The sequence below is a fragment of the Lissotriton vulgaris genome, chromosome 3_1 (genome assembly GCF_964263255.1).
Source record: "Lissotriton vulgaris chromosome 3_1, aLisVul1.2, whole genome shotgun sequence".
Taxonomy (NCBI): domain Eukaryota; kingdom Metazoa; phylum Chordata; class Amphibia; order Caudata; family Salamandridae; genus Lissotriton; species Lissotriton vulgaris.
In genome coordinates, this window is record NC_141689.1 from 795,232,392 (window position 1) to 795,259,841 (window position 27,450).

Consider the following 27,450-nt stretch of genomic DNA (forward strand, 5'->3'; position numbering starts at 1 on the left):
CGTTCTCGCAGTGGTGTAGCCAGTGTATAATGGGCTCTGTGGCACTCATTTGGATTTAGTTGACTTTTCAAGCCTCTGGGCACCGGTGCACTGCACCTACTGCACCAGTGGAAGCTATGCCACTGTGTTTGCAGAGTAAATACATTTGTGGGACGTCAGCTATCCTTTCACGCTTGCTTTGCCTTTTGCTGGGAAATAAGAAATTGGGAGAAGGCCTGGTTTTCCCCGTTCATCTCCACTGGATCGAGACCTCTTCTCAATAGTGATGTCTTCCCCATGTGCCTCTATAGCAGGAGCACAGAGGGCCACAGAAATAGGCCACTTTTTGGTGCACTCTTCACTCATGTGTAGAGCTGTTCACTTTCCGGTAAATAGATATTAATATGTGTTTTGCCTTTCAGACACCTACAGTTTTTCAAGCATTGAGTCTGTTTTCTACGCCCTTGGCCTATCATTTCTCCTTATTCTACTGTGTTGTAGTGGAATGTATATGCACTATTGTGTTGTACGTGTTGTTAAATGCTGAAGATGCCATTTTAAATGTGTGAAGTGTTGTTGGGGCGTACTAGTGTTCGAGCTATAGGGTGATAACGATGAAGAGCAGGTGAAAAGGCGTCACTTGGCCGATCTGTTTCTGAAGTGTGGCTTTCTTCCCACAGCATGTGACATCGACCATTGGGGTCCTCACTGTAGCAGCCGTTGTCAGTGCAAAAACCGAGCTCTGTGTAACCCCATCACTGGAGCCTGCCACTGCGCCTCAGGGTTCAAGGGCTGGCGCTGTGAGGAACGCTGTGACCAGGGTACCTACGGCAACGACTGCCACCAGAAGTGCCAGTGCCAAAATGGAGCCAGCTGCGATCACGTCACAGGCGAATGCCGCTGCCCTCCCGGCTACACCGGAGCCTTGTGAGTAGCGCGCAATGTGTGTTGAATGCTGGATCTAGATATTTTGCCTGGGGGGCAGAGACATGGTCGACTGTTGGGCTGTTTTCCAAGGTGGACGTTAACACTCCAGGAGACCAGAATTACATAGAGAAGGCATAGCTTTTCATGCATATGGGGAATGTTCAGGTGTGTCATATGTTTACTGTGCTTATGCAGAATATCACTACACAGAGCAAGGTAGAATGAAGAGGGACAGTCAAGGGAAGGAAAAGTGAAGGATGAAAAGGTAGACAGAGAACTGGAGATAAATCTAAGAGGCTGTAAAAAGTGAAGATGAGGTGCGATACACAAACTTCGACGCTGAAACTGCCCAGTCACCACTTACTTACCCAGAGAAAAGAGAAAATACCTCCCACACAGGCACAAATAATACAGAATTTCAACTCCACAGGCTAAGCAATGGCATGCCCGTGTTCAGGTTCAAGCACAAAGTATAACTGGTCCATCCCTTGGTAATATATTGTTGAAAAACTTAAATATTTTGTACACAGAGCTCATAACGTGTACCTAAAACCAAGTTCGGCTGTACAGAACCACGCAAGAAGACATGTTCTAGGCCCTGAAAAGTCATTGTTTACTTTTGGAACAACTGTTTTTCTTGTGCTTAAGGGTCTTGAGCATGGGTTAGGCTGGGGGTTGGTCACTCACCTGACCATCACCCGTGATTGGTAACAGAAAAAAGATCTTGACAGCACCTTTCAACAAAACAAGCTTGGAATAAGCTGAGACAAGTAGCCATGTTCCAGAGAGAACTTAAGTCCACACTCTCTGCCTGGTCTTCCTGGACCAACAAACATGAATCAGACAGCAACCCACCCACGTGTACAGCTACCTTACCCCTGGTACCAAATGATGATACTATCCTGGCTTCTGAAGAGAAGGAACACCACCAACCACATAAGCAACTAGAATGCAACAAAAGTCTCTGCTGCAGTAGTACAGACCTGACTATCTTCTACTGCTTTCACTCTTCTATTCTTCTCCTGTTTCTATACATACTCTATGGTACCCTTTTAACATCCATTGAAGCATGAAGAGCAGCACCAGGTGATAATAGAAGTGTTGAACTCACTGAGCTATTGGAAGTCAAATGAAAACATCCAGGTTGCTTTCATCAGCAGCTGTGGAGAGACCCTGCACCCCTAGAGGCAAGAAAAATCAAATTAAATTTGTGCCAATCTTAGCGTTTGTCAATCTTTCAATACTGACAACTTTATATGTAAGCATAAAAAAAACAAGTAGCTAATTCCATACCAGACCTGACATTGGATCAGTGGAGGCTCCTCCGCTAAGGCAGAGGAGCGTCGCCCGAAAGGAAAAATACAATGATAATAGCTATTGTATTTTTCCTTTGGAAGTCAGTGGCTCGTGCGGTGGGGCTGGGCAGCTCAGGGGAAGGAATGGTTTGCACTCCTTAAGTGCGAATGACTGCCTGGCCGGCCCAAGCAGTCCTGTGCACTTTGCATGTTCCCCACAAGGCTGCATTACATAGCCTGGTGAGGAACATGCAAAGTCTCCCTGTATCCATCGGAGCGCTAAACCACAGCGCTCAGACCAATCACAGCGCTGCATTGCAGCGTTGTGATTGGCTCAGGAGAGCCTGCTGCCCGGGTGCTTCCTGCTGCTGCTGCCGGCCGAGACTGGGACAGAAAGATGAAGAGGATGGAGGAGAGGCGGTCTCCCATCCGTTTCAGGCAAGTATTATTTTTTTTCCCTGTGCCCGCCTCACCACCGCCGTCCAATAGCAGCCGCTACTGCATTGGAACTCATTATGTTACCTCTCCATTAGACAGGACGTCTATTTAGTCTCTTTATTGAAAAAACTGTTGCTTAACTTAACAATGGCATTCATATTTTCTGGGTGTCATTCACCTTCCATAAGGAAACTTCAGATTTTACCTTGAAAGTATTTGCTGCGAATGTAGTTATTTCGCCTGAAGCCGCTGATTGCTGTGTTTGTAGCAATTACATCATCATCAGAATGGGCGTTGAATCACCAACAGAAGGTGCCGCCCAACATCTTTTGACCCTTAGTGTCATCACAAGATTGAGCTGTTAGCCATTCAAATGCCCCTTATTGTGTGCTGAGATCCCAAAGGCAAGGACCAGAAACTACAGAAAGTTGTAGGGTGTCCCTCCTGCTGCCTTCATGACCCATGGGTTCACGGGTAGCAAGGGCAGTGCCATGGGTAGTAAATAGCACCAAAAGATAGCGGCGGCTACCCCTCTTTAACCCTAATTGACATCTGAGGTCTCTGAATTGCCAAAGCTGTTTAATAAGTGTGTGTTCTGAGCAGCAAGTGGGAAGGGGTGGTGAGAATTTCATTTGTGTTTTTCACAGGCAGCGCATTTGGGCAAGTTATATATGTAAGCATGTATGTGGTATTTCTATAATGCACACTTAGTCAGAAGGCAGCAGAATGGGCTTGCAAATAAGGGCTTTCAAGACGACATCAGGAGTAGGGCAAGGACAATGAAATGCTATATGTGCCCATTGGGGATTTTGTTGGAACTGCATCTCAAACTCCTTTTTTTCTACAAGAACTTATCTCTTGGTATAAACTTCATGCTAGGGACACATATGATGTGGTGAAGCTGTATAACCACTCCGGTAGGTTACCAGCATCCTCTTTTTTTGTGGTTACTACTCGGTTTTCAACTTAACATGTGTAATTTCCTGGAGAGTGAAATGTGGGAAGGGAACAATGCTTCTTCCTATTATTAGCAGGCTTGACAAAGCCACACTCAACCCACCACCTCCCCCCAAACCCTTGGTTGGGCTGATCCATTCCTTTCTGGGTTAACAAAGGCTCAAACTCAGCTTAGGTCCTAGAGGGGTGGGTCTGGGAACCATATTTTGTCTGAATCCATTTTCAAAGGGACTCCATGAAAGGTGGCAATATGCTGAAGAAGCGTGGATCTATGGATGTTAGAAATAATGGGCAGAACTATCTTTTGTGAGTAAGTAACTAGTTAGTTTATCTTCCTTGTCATTGGTACAAAAAAACAACAAAGGAACAACTGATTAGTCAATGAGTTAATAATGCTCAGGCAAAGTCTTTTTTAATGCGCCAAGTGATATTGTTATTATTTGTAAAATGATTATGTAAAGCATCTAATCTGTTCTTCTCCTTGAATATTTCCCCATTTTAGCTGTGAGGATCTTTGCCCTCCTGGTAAACATGGTTCACAGTGTGAGGAAAGATGTCCGTGTCAGAATGGAGGAGTGTGCCACCATGTTACTGGAGAATGTTCATGCCCACCTGGATGGATGGTAAATTATGCATTAAATGCGTGTACCACTGCTTTAAGTGGTGCTTGTTTTTGATCTAACGTTTAATCTCTTGAATACATCATCCTTCCTTCCGCACTGCTTGATAATGTTTCATTAACTAGCTTTTCTATCCTCCATGTCTTATAACCCAATGAACCCCAGTCTTGGTTGCCATGTTTTGTAGGATGACTTCCAAGGACCTATTAAAGTTTTGTAGTAAAAACTCTTTACAATACCTAAAGTTAATTGAATTTCATATCACCTGCAATGTGTGTGATAGAATAAATCATTCCACGCAATCCATGTTCATAAAAAAAATATGTCAGGTATCAATGCTTTTATGACATTTTTTGTCGAAATAAAGATGATAAAGAAAGAAAGCCAGGTATCAATTTACCGTCAACCACTAACTTTGTCTCAAGTCCACATTTTATTGAAGGTACATACAGGAAAAATATTTCAACAGAAAGCTTGAGAGATGGATAGTGGAAAGGGCATGCTCAGATACATAAGAAAGCATGCTTTATCCCCCTCTCCAAACATACCTTACAGACTGATTGCTCAAATTTTAAGGCTTTGGTTGAAAATCGCAAAACAGCTTAATCTATGTTGGAGAATTTGTCATTTATTTCCCCCTTATCCAAAGGGCATACATATTGCCTTCCTTAATCCTCTCAAGAGGTTAAATGAGACTATTTGGTTTTTTCCAATTACAGTGCTGGCATTGAGGTAGGACCAGACATGTTCCGATCACAGCAGTTATTCTTATGCCGGCACCCAGTTCTAGCCTGGTTTCAGCCCGGCTTCTTGAATTGTCTTGAATGTGTCCCATGGCAGTGTGCTGACACCCGGATGCATAGCAGCATCAGCAAACATTCAGTGCATCCTATGCGGTTCCGCGCCATGCCTCCGCCCAACCCTCCCTGTCCTTTGACCTGCTCCATATGCCCAGAGTGGGACGGGAATGCCCAGATGTGGGTCCCGTGCTCTCCATGCCACTGGAGTCAATCTTGCGTGGCTGATGAGGGGTGATGCCCCGAAACCGGTCCCAGGATGCTTGTTTCCGGTCCAGGGTGGACCTGGCCTGGCAGTTCGGGTTGGGCTGTTCCCATATGCAAAGACTGATTTGCATATGGCTGGGTTTAAACTGGAATGGGGAGCAAACAGCTATGTATTTAAGCCCAGATCTCTGTACTGGGGTGAATGTTTGACATTGATCAGCATTTTGTCCATCAATTGTGCTTTTTTCACTCGAAGCACAGTCACTAATTCCTTTCGCCTGAGTTGTATCCTGGCTTGAATCAGATGTCAGATTTCAAAGGCCGTCCAGCTGGACACTGCCCGACTTTTCTGCAGACTCAGTGCTCCTTAGGATAAAATTAAATTACAATTTGCTGGTCATTTCGAGAAGTTAGACAAGAAATAAACTGAGTTATGGAAGTGTTTGACTTTCCTGGGCTCTCGGTGTGTGTAAGGTAGGTAAGTCAGTGTATCCGATGATACTAATAACGTTTATATAGCAGACAAAACAAACTAAATTGTTTTTTGTGCTCAATAATTAGAGCTAATTCAGCACCCTGTGATACCTATTTTATCTACGGAAGGTTGGGCTAAGGCCAGCAAGCATTTAACCTTATGCCTTAGTTCACATATAGGTGTGTAGAGCAGACAGAACACTTATTTAACACGTGCAGCAGCTACCTAAACTATATTGTAACTTGTGGTGTGCATTTGAGACAAGGATCTCTGCAACAAACCTTTTACCCAGTGAGATATTTATCGCATATAAACCTGTGACCAGCAGGTTATATACAGTGCTCTGTCGGAGACACATGTGCTGTGTATGATGATTCAAACCTGTGATCAGTAAATGACACACAGATCTGTGCAGCACGTGCTTTAACACCTTGGACTCCAGGACTTGTTGGTTAACATAGATCCGTGCTGTTGGTGCCTTAACCCCCTGAGCTATCTTAAAATGTAATTTGTCAGTGACCAACAAAGTAATCTAAAGCAGCTTTGCTGTAATATTTTCCTTCTTAATTTCTTTGGGATATAATTTGCAAAAAATAACACAAATGTGCTAGCGGAGCGTAGACTGGTTGACACAGGTTCCGGCTCGCATGCCCCACCTCTCAGTACTCCTGACCAACCCCCCTTTTGCTATCTGTGCCTATCCCCAATATGTCAGTTACTGGAGTATCGTTTTTCGTTTCTAAAACTGTTCAATTTATTATGTAGACATGGAGACCCTGGTCTTACGGTGTGAAGGGGAGCCATGATGTTTCTTGATGTGAAGTCACTAATTGCTAATGAATTTAATTGTATTTGAGCTATTTGGCTTAGCACAAATCTAGCTTGAAAAAGCACTGGCGTGATTTTCAAAAAGCATTTTTAATGTAGAAGGGACATGTATGTGATAAGTATGGTAACTCAATGCAATGATGCTTGTGCTCCAGAAATCTGTATTTTACCTCATGGTCAAAGGTTTGAATCCTATTAGATCCACTCACCATTTACCCTTTTGGGTTTAAAGAAAATGGTACCACTGAACTGGGTAACAATAAAGATCTGTTATTCGGTACCGTGGTGCACCATGGGGCACTGTGCACTTAACAGACACAGGGTATATTACCTGGTGTTCATCAGGACTGCTTGAACCCAGATTACACAAACCACTGTGGAATGGAAGCTTGTAATTAGGGCAGAAATAGACAATACGCTAGGCTGTTTTTCCACACAGTTGCATATTACACCTAAAATACACGGTTAGGTTTTTTCACACAGTTATATATTACACATAACATACATGGTTAGGTGTTCCTATCGAATGCCAGCGGGTTCAAAGACCTGTTTCACACAAAAGAGGTTTTAACTGTGACTTATTTTCCGTAATTCACAATGCTGAATTTATTGGCAGGGTATTTAGCTTACCTACACAAATCAAATGAATAGTCAACGCAGCAATTTGTCTTACTTTCAGTGCTGGAAAAAAACGCGAGTGCTGCTTTTCAGCGCATTAATCAGCACACCTGACAAGCCGACCCTTGCATGGCTATACATACATAATAATGCAAGTGTATACCAGTGAACAAACATTGTAAAGGCAGACCCTTGTCAGCAAAACGCTACACAGTCTAACGCTGCACTTTATTTTGTTTGTACTCATTGTTAAACCTAGTACATAGTGTCAATTTACTACTTAAGAAAAGCACATAATATACAGCATGTTTTTAAGTTCCTTACAATGTGCTTTGGATTTTAAATTTGACTTATAATAATAAAAATGGTTGCATAAAACACATTTGAAATATGATTGCATTATCCCCAACAAAAACACATATTTCTTAAAACATTGGCAGATATATCTACAATTGCAAGCACACAATGAAAACTAAACAGATGCTGCTCAAATGCTCCAAATCTTTCTTAACAGAACTAACATCAATAAAAAAAGAATTTGATATAAAAAAGAATGCATAACAAGCATTGTGTAATATGTCCTATATTGCAATCTGGGGTTCAGTTGACATTTACGAGCCTCATGGCCTTTTGGTTTATAAAAGTCACCAGCACCCATTGGTGGTAGTATAGGCCCATATTACACAGTCCCCATTGTTTATGCTATACTTCCATTATACATATTTACAACTCTAGTTATAGGGAGATAAAGTGATTTTTGATCAAGACACTCAAGCAGGTGTATAGTACAACGGTACCAGCCCAGTACAGATGTAAAACACATGCAGGGGTTTGCACCACTGCCCTCACAGTAAATAACGACGCTGTCCTAGTTTAACAGTAGCAGACAGATCGATACAAAGGAATCAATTTCTCCTATCAACTACTTCACTGAGCAATTGAACTGGCAATCACTTATCAAAGGTAACAATCCAATTAGCTGATTACTAGTCCAAATAAATATTGCCATGCTGTGTTTGTTCTTTGTAAATGAAATCCCAGCGTACAGAAAACCTGGCCTTTGGGACAGTCGATGCGACTCTCTCTCTATTCATTAAGGCGGTTAAGCAATCTGGGCTGTTACTTCCTGCAGGCACAGAGTGGCCAAAAGCTTGGGTGGGCCTAGCTGGGTCATCGCATGGCGTCACACACTCACATCTGAGGCAAAAAAGACAATATAGGATGTGTTTGTGCAAGTGTGTGTGTGTGAGAGAGAGAGAGAGAGGGAGGGAGAGACTGTGTGCAGTTGCAGCTGTGGCATTGTGACTGATTAACTGCCATTTTGTGTGTGGCTCTGTATGTGAATATGCAGTGTGTCTTTTCGCATAGCTGTGCATATAGGGTTGTGTCTTTATGTGTGTTTGGCTGTGTATGTTTGTGCCAACCCTCGAACATTTTGTGTATCCAAGGAGGGTGAGGCTGCATGGTTCGGCGGGTGACCCGCCCATTAAATTCCATGGCATGAAACATTGTTGGGAGGGCGTGGGCGTTTTCCTGGTTGGGTGTTCCATTTTATGTTGGGTGTTCCATTTGATGTCCATCGGAGACATTTGTTTTTGTTTGGACGGTGATAAGGAGCCCGAAAAGGTTGGTACCATGTACATGAGGGTGAGTTGAGATGTGTGCCCTTGTCTCTGTGTGGCTGTGGGTTCATGGATTTGTGTGTGTTAATGTATATTAATGCATGTGTGTGACACACTGTTTGTGTATTGTATTGTAATTGCATTCATACAGCGCTTACTACCCCTGACGAGGCGTCAAAGCCATTTTTCAGCGAGTAGCACGCTGCTCCGGAACCCATATAGGATTCGTGGTGAATTGGTATAATGAAAAAGTAAAGTAATTTGAGTGGTAGAAATGTTGTGATTGTGTTTATGTACATGTAGCATGTCTCAGTGTCTTCAACCCCTTGCAGAGCTACATGTCGAGGCCTTGACAAGCACCAGGTAAACAGTCTGATTCCACAAGCCAGCCCCCCACTTGGTCTGCGGCCCCTGCGAGGGCAGGCCCACGTGAAGCGCTTTACCGTCTGCAGCCTGTGCTGTGGTTACAGAGGCGCAGGCGCCAAATCGCGGCCAAAACTCGAGGAATTTAAGGAGGAAATGAAATTAGTAGCAACAGTCTTACCACGGGCAGAGTCAAGAGGAAGCAGGCACTGCCAGACTCCCAGGAGGGGTGAAACCCTGAGTGTACAAATCCATCTGGCCCACCATCCGGTGTCCCCCCACAGCAGTCAGGTTCCACGTCCCCCGCCCCCGGAGGCGGAAACGAGTCATTGGATTCTGTGTGGGGAAGCGAAGGCTTCTAAAGTAATCAAGTGCTACAAAGCACTGACCTGAAACCCATTACACTTGGTTCAGGCGTCTTCTCTGAAATGGCGCAGAGCGCTGCTGCAAGCCTGCGCGGTTAGTCCACACATCTCGGCTCTACAGATTAAAGCAGCGCTTTGTGTGAGTTGTGGCAATATAGATGTCTCATGCTTCCTCCTGCCATCACACGCCTAGGTGCAGTGACCTAATTGTGAGAAATTTGCGTAATTACCTTTTGCATAATTATGTGACATTTCTATAAAATTATGTGAAGTGCAAACCTGGTATTTTTCTGCCATTTTTTGAGGATATACTTCATATTAAAAAAAGCACAAAAACGCACCAGCCATTAACAAGAGCCTCACGTTCAGTCTGCTCATGTTGTTCCAGAGCTCCTGTGACAGGATTTTTTTTTTACGTGAGTGACCCCCAATTGTGCCAAGTGGCATAAAGGTGTAATTTAACGAAATTTTACTTACTAATTATAACGCAAATTACGCCAGCGTAATTGAAGTTTCACCTGTGCCCCAAGTGCACCTCTCTGGTCATTCATGCACAACTTCATAATTCTTCCCAATTAGGCTACACTGTAATTCAACATTATTCTTACAATGTGCTTCCATACAGCAAGGGCTGGTGGCTTAGTGGACTGTTGTGTCAACTGTAGTGGCCTGTTTTTTACCTCATGGTCACAGGTTCAAATCCTGGCGGGTACACTGAACCTGTCATCCTTCTGAGGCGGATAAAATGAGTACCATTGAGTTGGGTAACAATAAACATTTGTTATTCAGCGGCAACATGCCCACGGGTGAATGTGTGCTTTGCATATACACGTTATGTTATAGTGTAGTGTGCTACCCATCCATTAATGCTCTTTGCCACCAGGATTATTATGTACTGTATAAATACAATTATTATACAAAAGAATAATTTGGGTATGTTACATTCATGCCAATCTTCAGAACAAGAACTGGTTTAAGTTTCTCTAGACCGGCTTGTGTATTCGCTTTAGGGTTCATTTGTTGTGCTGTAGTTTATCGCTCTTGCCCAGGTCAAACCGGCACTGTTTTTTTACAGGTGAGGAGGAGAGAGAGAATGTTTTGTCTCTTGTATATTCCAAGGCTCTGAAAGTATGATTATACAAAATTGGTCAGAAAAATTTTTGGGGTGGAAAACTGGCGTGGTTATGCAAAACAAAGTTAGAAATGTGTAGCCCAAGGGAGGTGCAGGCAACAAATGTAGCATTAGGAAATAATGCCTCCCCTCCTCTTTGTGTAATAGGATGATCAGGTGTAGGAGCTTCAGTCCATCAGTGATAAGCCGAACGAGGGCCAGAATGATAACCTGCCCTTGAGACTACTGTGTAACTGTACTAGGTCATCGACAACCTAAAATAAATGTTTATGAACTGTTATTATTGAAATTTACATTCAGAGTGCTTCCATTATTCCAGATACAAAGGTTTCAACACAGTCCTAGTTTGTCAATATATATTGCCAAACACCCCAAGCATATAGAGAACCATTACAGTTTAGAAATATGTATGTATATATGTGAGAATGCAAGAAAAGATCAATATTATATTACACTAAAGGTCTAATTACAAGTCTGGCGGTCCGTGGAATGTCAGACTCGCAAGAGCACAGCGGTGGCAGTCTTCCGACCGCCCTATTGCAAGTAGGACGATTGGTCCGCCATTGTCCCGCGGCCACCGGCAGGAATCAGAGATCCCTGGCAGTGGGGCAGCGGTCTTCAAGATGCAGCATACTTGGCGGGCCGCCACGGTCCCACCCAGCATATTACAAGTTTCGTCTCTGCCACGGTTTTCATGGTGGTTCCTCCTCCGTGAAAACCGTTGCAGAAAGGATAAAAAGGGGGCCCTGCAGGGCCTCTTGTTGCCTCTGGGCCATGGGGTGCATGCAGGGGGCACATGTTGGGCTCCCCTGTGTGCATGCACCCCAGTACCTGCACGGCATGGACTGCACCAGTCCATGCCGGGCAGGTACTGTCTTTGACATTCCCATTGCAATGCCTATTTCATAGGCACTGTCGTGGGAACACCAAAGACCCACCCGCCAGTGACTTAAAAAAATCATAATATGGCAGGCGGTGCGCACACGGGTTTGGTAGTGCGGCGGCAGGGTGGTTCTGCCACCTTACTGCCAAACTCGTAATTCGGCCCTAAGTGTCCTTTACATGCTTGTGGGATCCGCCATCCATGCTGAGCCTCCACTCCCTTGATATATCCTATGAGAAGCATGTGGTGTCTCAGAAATCACAAATCATCTTTTTTAAATGAAACATCTACTGTGGTTTTTGCTGGCAGCTGATCCATCTCTGTGTTGATGTCTTGTAGGGCACAGTTTGTGGCCAGCCTTGCCCGGAGGGTAGATATGGAAGGAATTGCTCCCAGGAGTGCCAGTGCCACAACGGAGGAACATGCGACTCAGCAACAGGGCAGTGTCGCTGCAGCCCCGGCTACACGGGAGAACGGTGAGGAAAGACGCATGCGCCCCTTCATGAATGTGCCATGCCTCCATTATATGCAGGGAGTTCAAAAGAAATCCACAAGAAATGCAAATCCTTCATCTTAGACCTCATTGATTCCTATGATGTCCTGAAGAAACCCATGTGAACACACATGCATGTATATCACTAACAGGCTTCGATGCTCATGTAAACAATGGCATAATTGAGCTAAAAAATACAATTTCGAATATTATATTTAAAGCCTACAAAATAATACAAGATGTTATTTTGCTAGCCATTCATTTATGTTTGTATATATTTGTCTTCTTGTTTGTTGAACATGTTGGGTATTCTGTGTCATCCAAACGAAGGTGCTTCACCTGGTTAATAATGAAAGAATCGTACTCATTTCACAGATATCTGCTAGATTTATTGAGCACTTATTATTATTGTCCATTGATTATATTACGCAACACCTATAGCGTGGATGTCATACTATACTAAAAAAAGAGAGAAACTTGAAAGAATATGAACAGTAGTATTATTTTAAATATTATGCGGTATTGCGGAAAATGTATACTGCACGTCAATCAAATCAGAAACTCTGCACTTATTTTAATGAATTCCCCAAAACATAGATATGCTTGCGTTGCTGCTGGAAACTCATGCAATGGAACCAAAGAGCATCAACTGAATGTGTTCTGTATGTACATTCTGAAACTGTAGGATCTATTTCTAACAAAAGACAAGGCAATCCTCCGTTTTTTCCACTTGAATTCAAGACCATGGTGCAATATTATTTTTATTATTAAATGCAAAACACTCCCTTACTACAGACAGTTAAATTGGGACCACTGTTTTTCAGTAGCTCCAGAGCACTGTCAAGTTGATTTGGGTGCTGTTAGGGAGTTTTGTATTTGAAAACACATAATCTTGACCTTTGTGTCCTTCATTCTTAGCCTTTAATGTTCTAGTGTACGCATTTGACCATCCCATCTGAGCGTATAACCTTGCCTTCCAGTCACATGACTTTCCATTCTAAGCACAGGATTGTCGCATTTAAGACTATGCCCATCCTGACTTGGTAAGGATGAAATTCTTCTTCTTATCATATGATCTTCTATTCTAATCATGTGACCATCCTGTCTAAGCATTTGGCCGCCCGTCTTAGTATGGTACTCCTGTTTAAGCATAAGACCTTCCCTCCTTAGCCTATGGTTCGTCTGTTCTTCCCTTCCAGCAGGAAGTCCAAATGAGGGATTTTATTTGTGTGAGCTATGAGTTTTATCAATCTAAATCGTGTTCTAAATTCCCAAATTGAACCCCATTTTAGAACCAAATTGTAGCTCAGTGTCTGAGCTTGCTGCTTTTAAGCAACAGCGCTTGGGTCCCAAGATTCTGTCCAGCCCAGCTGAGATGCAGATCACAATTTTGGATATGTTGCTGACCCGTATTTAGTTTAGGGGTGACATTCCTGTCTTAGCCTTTGTTGTCTGTCAGCGACATGTCTTACTGTCCCCCATACAATGTCCTTGGCAGATATTTCTAGCACAGCCTATGGAGGATCAAGGACAGGCTGTCTCCTTGAGTTAATATTGGTCTGGAAACAGGCTCATCAACTGTAGAGCACCCAGAACTCCCCTGTTTATGTATTATTTTTAATCAACATTTTTTGACTGTTGTGTCCTAAGGTCATAATCAATCGTTTTACTTATTTGTCAAGGATCCATAGAGCCCCCCTTCATGGAGCATAGCTCCCTAGCCCTCCATGATCAGCTGTTCCATGATTTTTTTTGGTGGATGTCCAGAAGATCTTAACATTGTGGTAAGAAGCAGATGGTGCCACTAGATGCGAAGCAATGTGAGATGGGCACAACAGGCTTCAGTTTCATCCCTTGCTCTGCGTGGCTTCACTTCTGCAATGGGGTCTACAAGGAATTTCAATGTTTTATGTTAGGTTTTTTCCTTTCATTCCAGATAAAGGCCCTGGCACTACTGGAGTTTTCTCCTTTAAATAGCTGCTGCATATTGTTCAACGTGTGCCCACGCTTGTATCATGCCCCATTTTCAAAAGGTTATAGCTAATTCCTGACTTGATCAAGGAAATTGTTTGTATCTGAGAGTGACTGATAAAGTATACTCCCAGCATCTACAGCCTGTACTCCAGAGTGATGCAGGGTATTTTGTCAACTTCAGCTTAAAGACACAAAACATATAATAAATGTTCAGTATTTGTCTTTTAAAGGATCGGGACCTGATAGTTGTCTGTAATGTAAATGTAATGTAATGTAAAAATTACTTATAAAGCACGGCATACACCGGGCGGTTTCTTGTCTGGTGTGGGCAATTGGAAGAAAGTCGGACTCAATGGATGAGAAGTACTGACTCTGGGACTACGTTCTATTGGTTGCTCATGTAGACCAGGTTTCCCCCTTCTTGATACACAAGTGTCTTAAATGGGCATTTGCTTGTGTATACCCTTAGGAGATTTACTTTTTTTTAATTTAAGAATAACATGTTATTACTATGTACTGATTATCTTTCCATCTATTTGCTTAGCCAGTAGAAGCAGGGCACAATGGGTTAAATATGCACAGCTATACAGCAATCTAATTACACAATCATGCCCGTTGGCATGCAAATAGGTCCTGCATCTATTGTCCTGGGTGGACACATCCATGTCAAGCTTCGAAGACCGCTGCTCAGTGGTGAAAAGAGGGCTGATCATCACCTGGTGGTAGGGGAGATAGTTGATTGATGGGTGGAACATTGACGGAGTGCCCTGAAATGGTCTGTTCTAGCTTCTGCGAGCTGAAGTGTGTTATGTTTGTCTATGACTAGATCAAATTGATTTGCCACAACCAAAAGGATCGAACTGTGCTGGCATGAGATGTTTTGGACCTGGGGTATATCTTCCATTTATTTACTTGTGTTGTCACATATTGAAGAACCGGGTTGTAGAACCCAGCGGCGCCAGGGATAACGCCCGATGTCTTCGGATTCCCCTGCCTCGACAAACAGTGACACGGGACACTTCTTGATGACGTCAAAGACCAAGTTTATTGGCTGCAACCAGGAACAGAGGTCTACGAAGCACAACACGTGGGGCGAATCAACTCCGAGGACGATTCGGGCCTCGTGGCTCCGCTAGGCCCGACGCTGGCCGTTTTTCCATCTATCTCTGCCTCTGCCTCCTTAGTGCTTATGGGCAATCTTAAATCTGGGTCGCCTTTGGACCCTTGCCCGGCCAAATTCTTGGCAAAAATGGCGGAAGTCATAAATCCGCTGGTGAATCCTCTCCTGAATCTTTCGCTGAGCCAGGGATTGGTTCCGCAGGTCTGGAAGCAGGCAATGGTCATCCCATTGCTGAAGAAGCCTGGTCTCGATCCTGAGGCTCCGGTCAATTATAGACCGATTTCTCTTCTGCCGGCTCTCACGAAAATTGTTGAGAAACACGTACACACTGGGCTCTCCAATTTTCTGGAAAAACATGAGATTCTGCATGCCACTCAATCCGCTTTCGCCCGAACCTCAGTACAGAGACCGCGCTCCTGGAAGTGTCAGAAGCCATTAAAGGGGTTCTGGACTCCGGGGGCAAAGCCATGCTGGTCATGTTGGATCTGTCGGCGGCCTTCGACACCGTCCCCCATGAGGGCCTTCTCGCAAGACTCTATGAGACTGGCCTAAGGGGGACGGTGTTCAGCTGGTTTTCATCTTTTCTAGCTGGTCGCCGACAAACGGTCTGGGCCTCCCCAGACTCTGCCGTGATGCCGCCATTGGGAGTCGGGGTCCCGCAGGGCTCTATACTGAGCCCGACCCTCTTTAACATCTTTATGACCCCTCTGGCGGCGTTGGCGGAGTCGTTCGGGGCCCAGATCGTAACCTATGCCGACGACACCCAGCTCCTCTTTTCTTGTAATAAGGGAGGAGACTTCGATGGAGAGAGTATCCGGGATTGCCTTGGGGCTGTTTTTAAATGGTTCCAGCTGAACAGCCTCAAGTGCAACCCGGATAAGTCGGAGGTACTCTTCTTCGGGTGTGCGTCGGATCCTGACTGGCAAGCTTGGTGGCCCATTAACATGTCCCCCCCGTCCTGTTCATCTCAAGTAGCTAAGAACTTAGGGGTCAAGATGGACAAGGGTCTGACGTTGAGATCTCAGATCCTAGGGGTGACGGGTACATGTTTTGGCCTCCTGAAGATGCTGCAGAGGTTTTTACCTCTCCTGTCTGAGGAACACAGGAAGCTGACTGTGCAGGCTCTGATCGGTTCCAGGTTGGACTACGCCAACGTCCTCTACCTGGGCCTGCCAGAGTACTTGTTGCAGCGGCTCCAAGTGGTGCAGAACGCTGCCGCGAGGGCCATTTATGGCCTTAACAGGCGAAGCAGTGTTGCTGGCCTTCTACAGACCTTACATTGGCTCCCTATCCGCAAACGGATCGCTTTTAAGGCATTAACCCTGGCCTACAAGGCTTTCCACGCGGTGGGAGCCAAGTATCTCCAAAGAAGACTTGCCTTTTATTACCCGGCCCGCTCTCTCAGATCAGAATCTCTGTTTTTGGCGGTTGAGCCACGCGTTAAGAGAGCTCGCATTGGAGGCCGCTCCTTTGGATTGCTGGCGCCACAGCTGTGGAACACCTTGCCGCTGACACTCCGTGGAGCCACTAGTTTACTTGCATTCAGGAAAGGCCTCAAAACTTGGCTGTTTGCCCTCTAGGCTGTTCCTCTTTTTCTTTTCTGATTCTGTTTTCTATCTTGCTTTTATCACAGTGTTGTGTTATTCTGCTGCAGGTCTTATTATTAAAGCGCCGGGACACTCTTTTTGAGTAGCCGTGCGCTATACAAAAATAAATATAACATAACATAACATAACATAACACGGGTAGTTCGCTAGAGACTGCACAAATTCAAGGAGCGGAGCATCGTCTTTTATGCTAAAATTCACATTCCTGGCTAGCATCAATTACATACAAACTGACCAATGGAAACATGACATTTCAAAACATATCGCATGACGACAATCCCACTTTCCGTTGTCCAGCCCACCAGAAATGACCAAGCACATTCTAATATTCCTGTTCGATCAGGCCAGACAAACTCATCATAAAGACCTCAACCCAAATCAGTGATTAAGCCATAAAGGAAGGAACAGAAACAGATGAGAAGCAAGATAGAAGGGTGTGTGCGTGTACCATAAACTCAGCAATGTCCTGCTCTTTGATCTTTATCTGACCAGCTGCTTAACAAGGAACTGGCTCAGCGAGGTCAGCCTCGGGCAAGGGAGTCAGTTCGGCCAGGTCACGCAAGAGTCAGCTAAGGTGTACGTGTCTCAAGGACTCGTTCGGCCATAGTCATCGGCCTATGTGAGGGCAACCATACAAAATGGCTGCCGCACACAAAATGGAACCCGAGGGTTCTAACGAAATCCCTGAATACGTAGTGTTCTCATTGATCGATTACGACGAAAACACTCGTACACACCGCACTCGTGATTTGCGGTCCGCTGATACCAAAATCGTCTATATCCGACGACCTTTATTGAACGGGTTCAGAATCTACGAACCACAGACCCTCGAACTACGAAACCACAATATGGGTCTGTACCTTCTACTATTGACCCCTTTATAGAAATGGGGGTCTCTAGTTGGCAGAGGTAGGTACCTTTGTCGAAGTAGGGACCTTTGCTTCTTGTCAGGGGAAGTTGGATACACTCTTTAGATAGCCCCTGCTCACCCCCTGGGTAGCTTGGCACCAGCAGGCAGACTTATCCCAAAAGCAATGTGTAAAGTATTTGTACTCAAAACACACAGTAATACAGTGATAACAACACAAATGGACACCACACCAGTTTAGAAAAAGAAAGTATCTTTATCTATACTCAACATGACTAAAAACGACAAAAATCCAACATACAGGTAATAAGATATTACTTTAGAACAGTTATTGCAAAAATAAGGCAAATAGCTCCGCTTGAGGCTATTACAATGTTGTGACAGCAATAAATCCAAAGTACGGCACCGACAGGCAGGAGCGCAGCATCGGGCATGGAGTCACATGGACCCCAAACAAACAGTACCTTGGAAATGAAGCCTATGATGATGCACAGCGTCGTAGAGGTGAGGCGTCGGTGCTGAGGTCGAGACCGGCTCCCTGGCTGCCACAGGAGAGGAGAGGCTTTGTATCCACGAGGAGGCAACATGTCATGTCCAGGACAGGGAAATATGGTTGCGTCAGCGGTGAGGCGCCGGTTCCGGTGAAGATGCGAAGTCGGCGAGTTCATAGAGTCACCCTAGACGGTTATTTGCGCCGTGATAACAGGATGCAAGCGCTGGCAATGACAGAGTCGGTGCCAGCTCTGGTGTCAGCAAGTGTTATTGTATTTTGATATACTGTTATGCATTGTATATTTTATTTGATGCATGTCACACTGTATGTGTAAACAATGTTCTTGAAATTTAAAATTTTATTGTAGATACATGTTAAGAAAATAATTTCACGGCTAAGGAGCTCAAAACGTTGTTTAATTTGTTGAGAATTGCAAATCTTCAACAGTAGTGCACACCTGAGTCTAGCAGGCATACTTGTAAGCTAGCCTTTTTTCATTTTTACTTTCCCGAGTGTTTATGTACACTCTTTCAGGCGCAGCACACGGATCTACATATTAGGAGAAAACTACCATTAATAATATTCAACTAGGAGTGCTCAGATCACTTTCACATTAACTTTCGAAAAGTGGCATTTTCAAACACAATTTAAAAACCATTTTTACTAAAAGATGTGTTATTAAATTCTGAGTTCAGAGAGCCTAAACTTTATTTTTCCATCTTGTCCCAATGGGAAGTTATATTTGTAAGATGTTACAAAGTAGTTCCCATTCTATCCTATGGGACAGATAGCCTTTCAATAGTGAAAAACGAAATTGGCAGTATTTAACTATCAGGACATGTCATACACACCAGTACGTGTCCTACCTTTCACATACACTGCACCCTGGCCAGGGGGTAACTTGGGCCTACCATAGTGATGCCTTACATGTAAGAAAAGAAAAGGTTAGGGCCTGGCAAGTGGGTGCACCTGCCAGGTCGACATGGCAATACAAAACTGTGCGCAGACACAGCAGGGCCTATTCATGTGGGTGGCACAATCAGTGTTCCAGGCCCACTAGTAGCATTTGATTTACCGGCCCTGGCACACTCAGTGCACTTACTAGGGGCTTACCTGTAAATCTAATATGCTAATCATGGATAACCAATCATGATAGCAATTTACACAGGGAGCATATGCACTTTAGCACAGGTCAGCAGTGGTAAAGTGCCCAGAGTCCTGTAGCAACAACAACAGGTCAGGAAACAATAGGAGGAAGAAGCAAAAAGTTTTCAGATAGCCCTGCAAAAAGGGCCAAGTCCAACACAACTTTATTGAAAAGCAGTGAGTTCGCCAGTATGTACTCTATTACACATGCCTAGAGAGCCCAGTGTCTTCGCTGCTCCATGACCACTGCCCATTTCTTCAAACATCATGATGGCCTTGAGCCAGAATACATAGTTGTGACTCTTTCAGAAGTTTTTAAGCAGTGCCTAATTTGTAAAATAATAATGGCTGGTGCACAAACTTTTCCTCTGAGGCCTGCAGCAGGCTTTACAAATGGAGCAGTTGTTGAATCCCAAGGCAGTCTAATCATGATTCCTCCTCATGCCTCTTTTTCTACCACCAGACACTTCCTGCCTCTTTATTTCACTCTTTAAGATACTTTTCCATCCCTGCTTTCTTTCTTTATCTCTGTTTTTCTGTCTTTTTCTTCTTCCTCCTTTTCCCTTTTGTGATTTTCTCTCTCTGGATCAAAATCTAATGTGGAAAAATAAGTGACGGTCCGCTAAAAATGAGTGCCTGTGGCCCCACCTAGAACCACCCGCTAAAATTAAGCACTGGTTTATAGCCATGTGGTGGGCAACACTGAAGCAGGGTTCCTTGAAGGGCTCCCGATTCTCCCAGAAAGGTGCCCTAAGATAGAGGGAGTGGGTATGGTGGCACTCAAGTGTTGAATCTAGTCTGCCTTCGTGGCCCTGAATGCCAGGAGTCTGCTCTTGCTGAGTGCGAACCAGCAACCTATGGAATTCTGCATGAACACTTTACTGCAGAGCCAGACACGCTGCTCACCCCCCTCTGCTGCCATTCAACCTCACTGTCTATTCCCTCCTGAGCCCTACAAGCAACTCTTACTGCTCTGCCGCCACTCAGACTCACTGTCCTGTCCCTGTTGAGCAATAGTAAACCCTCCTCCAAACCTGCTGCCTCCCAGCCTCACTGCCCTTCCTCTGCTGAGCCAGACAAGCCACTCATCCCCCTCTGCTGCCATACAACCTCAATGTCCATTCCCTGCTGAGTCTGACAAGTAACTCTTACTGCTGTGCTGTCAATCAGCCTCACTGTCCTGTCCCACCCGAGCAATAGAAGCTGCTCGTCTCGATCTGCTGCCGCACAGTCCCACTGCCCTTTCTCTGCTGAGCCAGACAAGCAGTTGTTCCCTCTCTGCTGCCACTCAGCCTCACTGTCCCTTCCTTTTTCACAAGCAGACCGCTGCCTCTGCCCGGGAGCTCCACCCGCCCTCCATCTTAACTCCAGCAGCTCCCAGAATGGAAACCATCATTTCCTTGAACCACAAACCCACATGTGCCCTGGGAGAGTTATTATCCTGAAGACTCTGGCCATGGAGAATGTATTACCAGCTCGCCGGCGTCTGCTTTTAAAGCAGGTTTCTTCTATATACTTTGGCAGCGGTGCCCTCGCTGCTGGGATAACATTTTAAAAGAATTATAAACCAACCTCATCTAGTAATTGCTTTTGTTCGTCAGCAGTTGTTGAGGCACGACGTCTGTGGGAAGTGGTGTGGCAAACATGCCATAGGCTTCAATGCAAGCGGGAAAATGAGCCCCCCCATTAACCAGTCTGTTATTTTTTTAAATAGTTGTATTTGAAGTACTGTGGGTCCCTTAGACCCACGGGCCCCAGTGACACCGCCCTGTTGACAACCACGCCCCGTCTGTGGAAGCAGTTTTGGTCATCCTTGGCGTGCAACGTCCCTAGGGCCGAATAGACTGTTTGGCTTCGCTTGGAGATGCAACCATCTTTTTAGGTGAGTCCACACCCGACTAGAAAGTGGGCAGGCTGAAACTCAGCCTTCGTCCCAGGTCTCAGACGCACCCATGGAAGCCTCAGTGAAGAGACGAATGGAGTGGGCACCGCTCCTTTAGGCCCAGAGAGCCGTTGTCTGCTAGAAGCTCAACTGCAGGAGTGTAAAAGACAGGCTCAAGGCGAGGTCAGTTGCCAAAAATAATATGGGCTGTAGGTACTGAGCAGCACAGCACCAACAGGATAGTACCCCAGGGTCTGGACTACGTTATCCCGCTAATTGAAGAAAGCTCAGCGCACCGTGATTCCCAGCAGTGGCGTAACGCGAAATGATGCCCCCCGCAGAATGTGATGAGGGCTTCCCCAAGTCTCCCATATCTCGGAGATATTCATGACCTTTGGCATAATGGGGCCCTTCTTGAAGGGTTGGGGCCCCCGGGAGGGATGGGGACCCCCTGCGCATCTGGGACTCGTGTTACGCCCCTCTAGAATGCTCTTGCCGCATAATACATGCCCATAATATCATGTCACATTCAAATACGTCAATTATATTCATGACAGTTAACATGTATGTATGCTATAAGGCGTCAGTGTGTTCAAATACTTTTTCAAGAGAACACTCTTATTAACTCACCCTTGTTTCATTTCTCTTATCTATGCTCTTGCCAATGTTGTATTGCCCTCCCTCTCCAAGGCTCTGTTCCTCAAGTCTCCGTGTACTGTCTCTCCACTGCCTTGCAGTTGCTCGGTCTCTCATCTCACTCATTTCCCCCACTCTTTCTTTCTTCATCTCTCCTGCCCTATTTCATCTACTGTCCTCTCTGCCTGTTTATTACGTCTGGATTTCTTTCCTGTTACCTGTCACTCTCTTTCCCTCTACCACTTTTTACTGTCTTTCTATCTCTCTCTTTCTTTTGTTCTCGCTCTTTATCGCCTTTTACTCACTCACCTCTCACTCTGCTCACTCTCAAACCGGTCTCTTTACCTTGTCCTCTTCTTCTTTGTCTCCTTTTCACTTTCTCCCCACCCGGGCCCCTTGTCCCTAATGCCCTGTCTTTCTGTCCCCCACTCTCTCACCTCTACTACAATCCTCTCAGACTGGCTGCGCCCTGCCTTAGGATAGGCACTGAGGATCCTGGGAAGCCCCTCTTCCCACAATGGGTAAGCCTTGGAGGCCCACGCACCGCGAGGGCTGCGGGGGCCTGTGTTATGCCCCTGATTCCCAACGATGACTTGTGAGCGAGCTGTAGGGGGCGCTCCAGAGCATGGTGCACCTGAACCCTACTCTAGCTCCAGACACCATTTTTGTAGCAGGAGCCTGTCGAAGAGGGCCTATGAATACCCCCGACCGGACGAGACTCTCTAGAGTTCCGGCAAGAGGTCATGAGGACCCTAGAGAGCCAGGTGCGCTGGAGCTTGGCATGCATTGTTCTCAAGAGCTGAGGTTTTGCTGGAAGACCAGGGTTCTGACAGGATAGGCCCTGTCTAAAACGCATTGAAACTGCCACACAATGCAGAAGCAGCTTCAGAGCCCTCAAGAAGACTTTGGGAGAGACAAAATTGGTGCCGGTGACGTGGCCAGAATCCTGGGCTCGTATTGACCGGGAAGCCTGAACGTTCTCCTGCGGTGACTTTCACTGGAACGCAGCAGCCTTGGCAGTAGCTTTGCAGCTGGAGAAGACTTCTTTCTCTAGCAGAAGATATCTCTGCCAGCGCAAAAGCCTGAAATCCACAGGTACTTACATTTTACCAACCAGAAAAAGATGCAAGGACAATTCCCATTCCCCTAGATACTGAACAATTAACTCGGGTTGCTTGACTTCATTTTGGGAAACTCTACCAACATAACTTGGAATAACAGGGATATAGGTCAGTAAGAGGGGGCCTAATGCATCCATTGTAGAGACTTGTGTGTAACCAAAAGGCCAAAGGCTTGAATACTGGTGGGTCCACTCAACCTTCCATCCTTTTGTGGTTGATACATTTAGTGCCATTGAGTTTTATTATGATAATGAACACCTCTTATTAGTGGCAAGAAGGCAGACAGATAGGAGAGTGTGCTATACAAGTGTAAAAAGTATTATTAATGAGAGGCAAGACCTGAATAAACCCTTTCTAGTGTCACCCAGCATATTAAGGAAATGAATCCAATGCATTAGGCCTGGAAATATCTGATAACTAGGTATAGAATTGTAATGCGTACCCACAGCAGACCTTTCATACATGCCACTTCCTCTAGTTGCTATTGGATATTGGGTAGTGCACAAGCTGTGCATCAACAGTTCACCGCAACCCCTATACATGAGTAAACAGATGGGTTAGGCAAGGCTTAATTTTATGTAAATTCTTTGAATTCAACATTGAAATCATGCAGTAAAGATGTTCCTAGAATCGGTTCACAGGTCTGTATTGCTATATGCAGACAAAGCAGTTCTTTTAGCTCGGACAGCTAATGGCCTCCAGAAACCTTTAAATGGTTTTAGAAACTTAATGCTCAGTCTCAGGCTCAAAGTGAATCAGCAAAAGTAATTTATCAAGCCATGTGGCCCCAAAAATATTAAATCCAAAACATTTTTTAAGGAAGGGAGACCCATAGAGAAAGTACCTACTTTCAATTATCTAGGTATTCTATTGGTTGCTAATGGGAGCTGGGGCAAGTTCACTATTCAAAGAGCACAGAAAAGGGGGACAGCTGGTGACGCAATATTTAGATTTGCCAAAAAGGCTGGGTCAAAAGCCCATCCGGGAGATGATTCAGGGGGAACAGCGTTTACAATGCAACTTTTACCACGCAGTACTTTTAACACGCAACTTTTACAACGCAAGTCGTTACAACGACTTGCGCTGGGGGGCACTGTAGGATAGGGAATAGTTTAATTTACTATCCAAAACCTTACCTAATATCCACGGGGACTGTTGGAATAGTAAATTAAACTATTCACTATCCAGCGCCCCCCAACGCAAGTCGTTGTTACGACTTGTGTTGTAAAACCTGCGTGATAAAGGCATGCGTTGTAAAAGCATGCCTAGTAATGACATACATCCATGATTCAGCTATATAAGAGCAAATGTTTGTCAGTGGGCACCTATGGGGCCGGAGTCTGGGGTCATCTTTTCCCTGGGAAACTTTAGGACACCAAAAACAGCTTTTTGTGCTGACTGCTAGCTGTCCCAAAATCCACTGCAACCCTCATTACACACACGGAGCTGGGTTGAGATTTTACTGAAGACCAAGTTCACATGGTGCTGCTTATTTTATGTCTAAAGATATGGAATTCCCCCAAGTCCCAATTTTTCTAGCAGGTGATAGCCAGTTGTATAAATCTAGAGAACATGACTGCCATTTCATGGCTGGCTTATGTTAAAAACATCTTTTGCAGCCTAGGCCTTAGCAACCTCTTTAACTGCCCTGGAAACACTGGCCATAGATCTAAAGAGATGGTTATAGAGGCATTCAGATCTCTTAGAGAGGAAACAAGACTCATGAAACTGCTGGATATTTCATCTGTTATTAAACACATGCATAAAAATGTCCTAATCTACAGGCCTAGAGTCCTACCATAGCTGAATAACTAAACCTGAACACATATTTGACCTCACCAGACTGAGACTGAACACAATTTACTTTCTTGTGGCATTTCCTATGGAATGCACCTGGTATGCTTCTCTCCCATGTTGTCCATGTGATGCGGCCACTGCCCAGTCTACAGTGCACTTTATGCTTTTTTGCACTTTCTGTGACTCTCTTACCAACATTTTGTGTGTCAAATTCTCTTAAAAACACTTTGTATCTCATAGGGAGGGGTTAATTTATTTACAAAATGTATCTGCGGTTGAAATTTGTACAGAAGTCCTTAATTACATTGTCACTGTAATCAAATTAAGAAGAAACTATGCACTTTAACCACTGGCTAGATAAAAACTATCCATCTGAGAATTACAGTTGTTAATCATAGTCATTTTAAAAGATGTTATGGATTTGAAATCTGAATGGAATGATATATGGTATGTTGGTATCTTTTTAAAGGAATGTTGATAACGTGTATTTATTTTAATCATTTTTGTCTCTTTGCAGTAAGTTTATAAATACAGAATGATCATATGTATTGGCTGAATAAAGTTACTTTGACTTGAGTAAACAGATGCCTTAACTAATGTCCACTTTACTTTGTGCAAATTGTCTGTACACGTGCCAGAATCAGAATTTAAGGAAGTAACACAAGTGTTTTGATAAAAAAGATGGCACCGAAATTATTTAATCCCTTAACTGCTGGGGTTTTGATGCATTTAGCTTCCCGTGAGCAAGTTTACAACATTACCTTTTTTTGGGAGAAAAGCCATATCGTGACATGCTAATTAACAACGGTGTGGACTAAGCCGGCATAGGTTTATTGGTGGGCAAGCCACTGAAAGCTCGAGTAAAGCTTGAGTCTGTGGCCTGGCTCAGCTCAAGTTCCTGTTGGAAGCTCGAGCCCATAACAAGCCCAGCTTTCATGTGGCTTCTGCCTGCCTCTCTTCCTCTACCCAGGAGAGCTGCCAGCTTTGCATCTGGGGAGCCAGAGACAGGTTTGTATCTCTGTATTGGCTCAACATCCTGTGATACTAGGAAAATCACTTAAAATGCCCATACCTAAAAAAAACATGAATGTGACTTTGTGTAATGTCAGAGATGTAGCTACCATTGGTCCAGCAGGAGCTATCCACCGGGGCCGGAGTTCTGAGGGTCCCATTGAAACCTGTTGATTGCAGTATTTTTAATACCGCAACAGCAGTTAAAGGGGGGCTTTTCCTTGATTGCACCAGGTCTCGTGGCATCCAATCCATGCTACTGTGTAATGTAACTGGTATTCATGTAAAGCGCTAAAAGCCTTTGGGTCTAGTTTTTCGCTATGAGAAAATACTGCAGAAAAATGTACAAAGAAGTCAAAGCAAAGCCTTACTACAAGAAAAGACAAATATATACCCATTTACTGGCTGATTTGTGCAAAGTGAAACCAAAAAAAACCCTCGATAAATCACGGCAGCCCCGATTAAAAAGTCTATCTTAGGCAAATATTTTATAACTCCTTTTTCTTTATTATCGCATATTAAAGCGCTTTCAAATATGTGATTTCAGAATACCAGTTGTACAAAATGTATTGTATACATACTTTTCGGTGCGTTGCTATAATGTGACGTAAAGGGCACAAGTCACAGGTACACGTGGGTGGACAGTGTCTACCCAATGTTTTCACAGGGTGGACACCATCAAGGGTGAGGCCCACAAAATATGCTAAACTTGCCTCATTGTAATTTTCAACAGTGCCTACAGGTTGTCTGCTTTTGTTAGGAGCAGCAGAGTGCAGGTGGGGAGGGGGCATATCAGATTTCAGCTTGTCCCATAACAAAAGGCAAGTTAAGGGCCATCAGGCCTCCTTTTGTTGGAGTTTCCTGGCTGGGTGCTATGTGGAGCCTCACACCTAAATGCAATGGAGGGGAAATAAGGCATAAAGCCTATCACTTCACAAGCACTTTAGAGAGGTATGGTTTTTACTTTATTTTCCCCTTCATATAAGAGATATTGATGCACTGTAAGAATGTCAGATGTGTTGGTCTGTCCCACTAATTACACAAATAACAATGTAAATACCACCATTTTGCTTTATTTCTTTTATAGCACTACTCATCTCAATACGAGGTGTCAGAGCGCTTTACATCACCCGTACATATTATACATTGACTATAAATCATATGTGTGAAAATCAATGTGTAGGATGTGTACATAAGACAGTGAGAGTTACAAGGTGTAGGAGGCACGTCCTTCATAGATCACTGTGCGATATTAGGATTACAATTAATGAACTGCAAGTAACAAAAAAGGATCTCTGTATTAACTCCATGCGCGCGGCGGGTTTTCCCGCTGTGCGCTGACTTTTTTTAAAACCCGCGGTTCATGACGAGCTCAGCTCGTCATGAGCGTACGAGATGCGTAACTCATGACGAGCTGAGCTCGTCATGAGCGTCGAAGGGGTTAAAGCATGAACCCACTTACCCATTTATATAAAATAAAAATCTGTCATCTGCATGTTACATAATGTGCTTTGCAAGAGACATATGCTACAATGCTACTTTGTTTCAATACTATTCAGTAGACAAAACACAGATCTTGCCAGCAAATAAGGTTAACCTCCAAAGTTATCTTACATTTATTATTATTCCCTGAGATTTAGTTGGCACACAAAGATCTCTGCAGCAGGGGCCTTAAACCCATAAGATATTTTGAAATGGGGACTTTGCAACCAATTAAGTGGAACAGATTTACTGCTACATTTCTCCTTGTTGCCAAAATCTTTGTGGAATGGTTTTAAAAAAACGAATGTATAAGT

General features: G+C 44.4%; 1 protein-coding gene across 1 annotated transcript in view; it reads left to right on the top strand.

The window, feature by feature from the left end:
* Positions 1-27,450, top strand: part of MEGF10 (multiple EGF like domains 10) — a 302,219-nt gene that overhangs the window by 164,409 nt on the left and 110,360 nt on the right. The window contains exons 6-8 of the mRNA XM_086961113.1: positions 660-906; positions 4,099-4,219; positions 11,846-11,982. Coding sequence (XP_086817239.1) covers positions 660-906; positions 4,099-4,219; positions 11,846-11,982 — 505 coding nt within the window. The remainder of the gene's footprint in view (positions 1-659; positions 907-4,098; positions 4,220-11,845; positions 11,983-27,450) is intronic.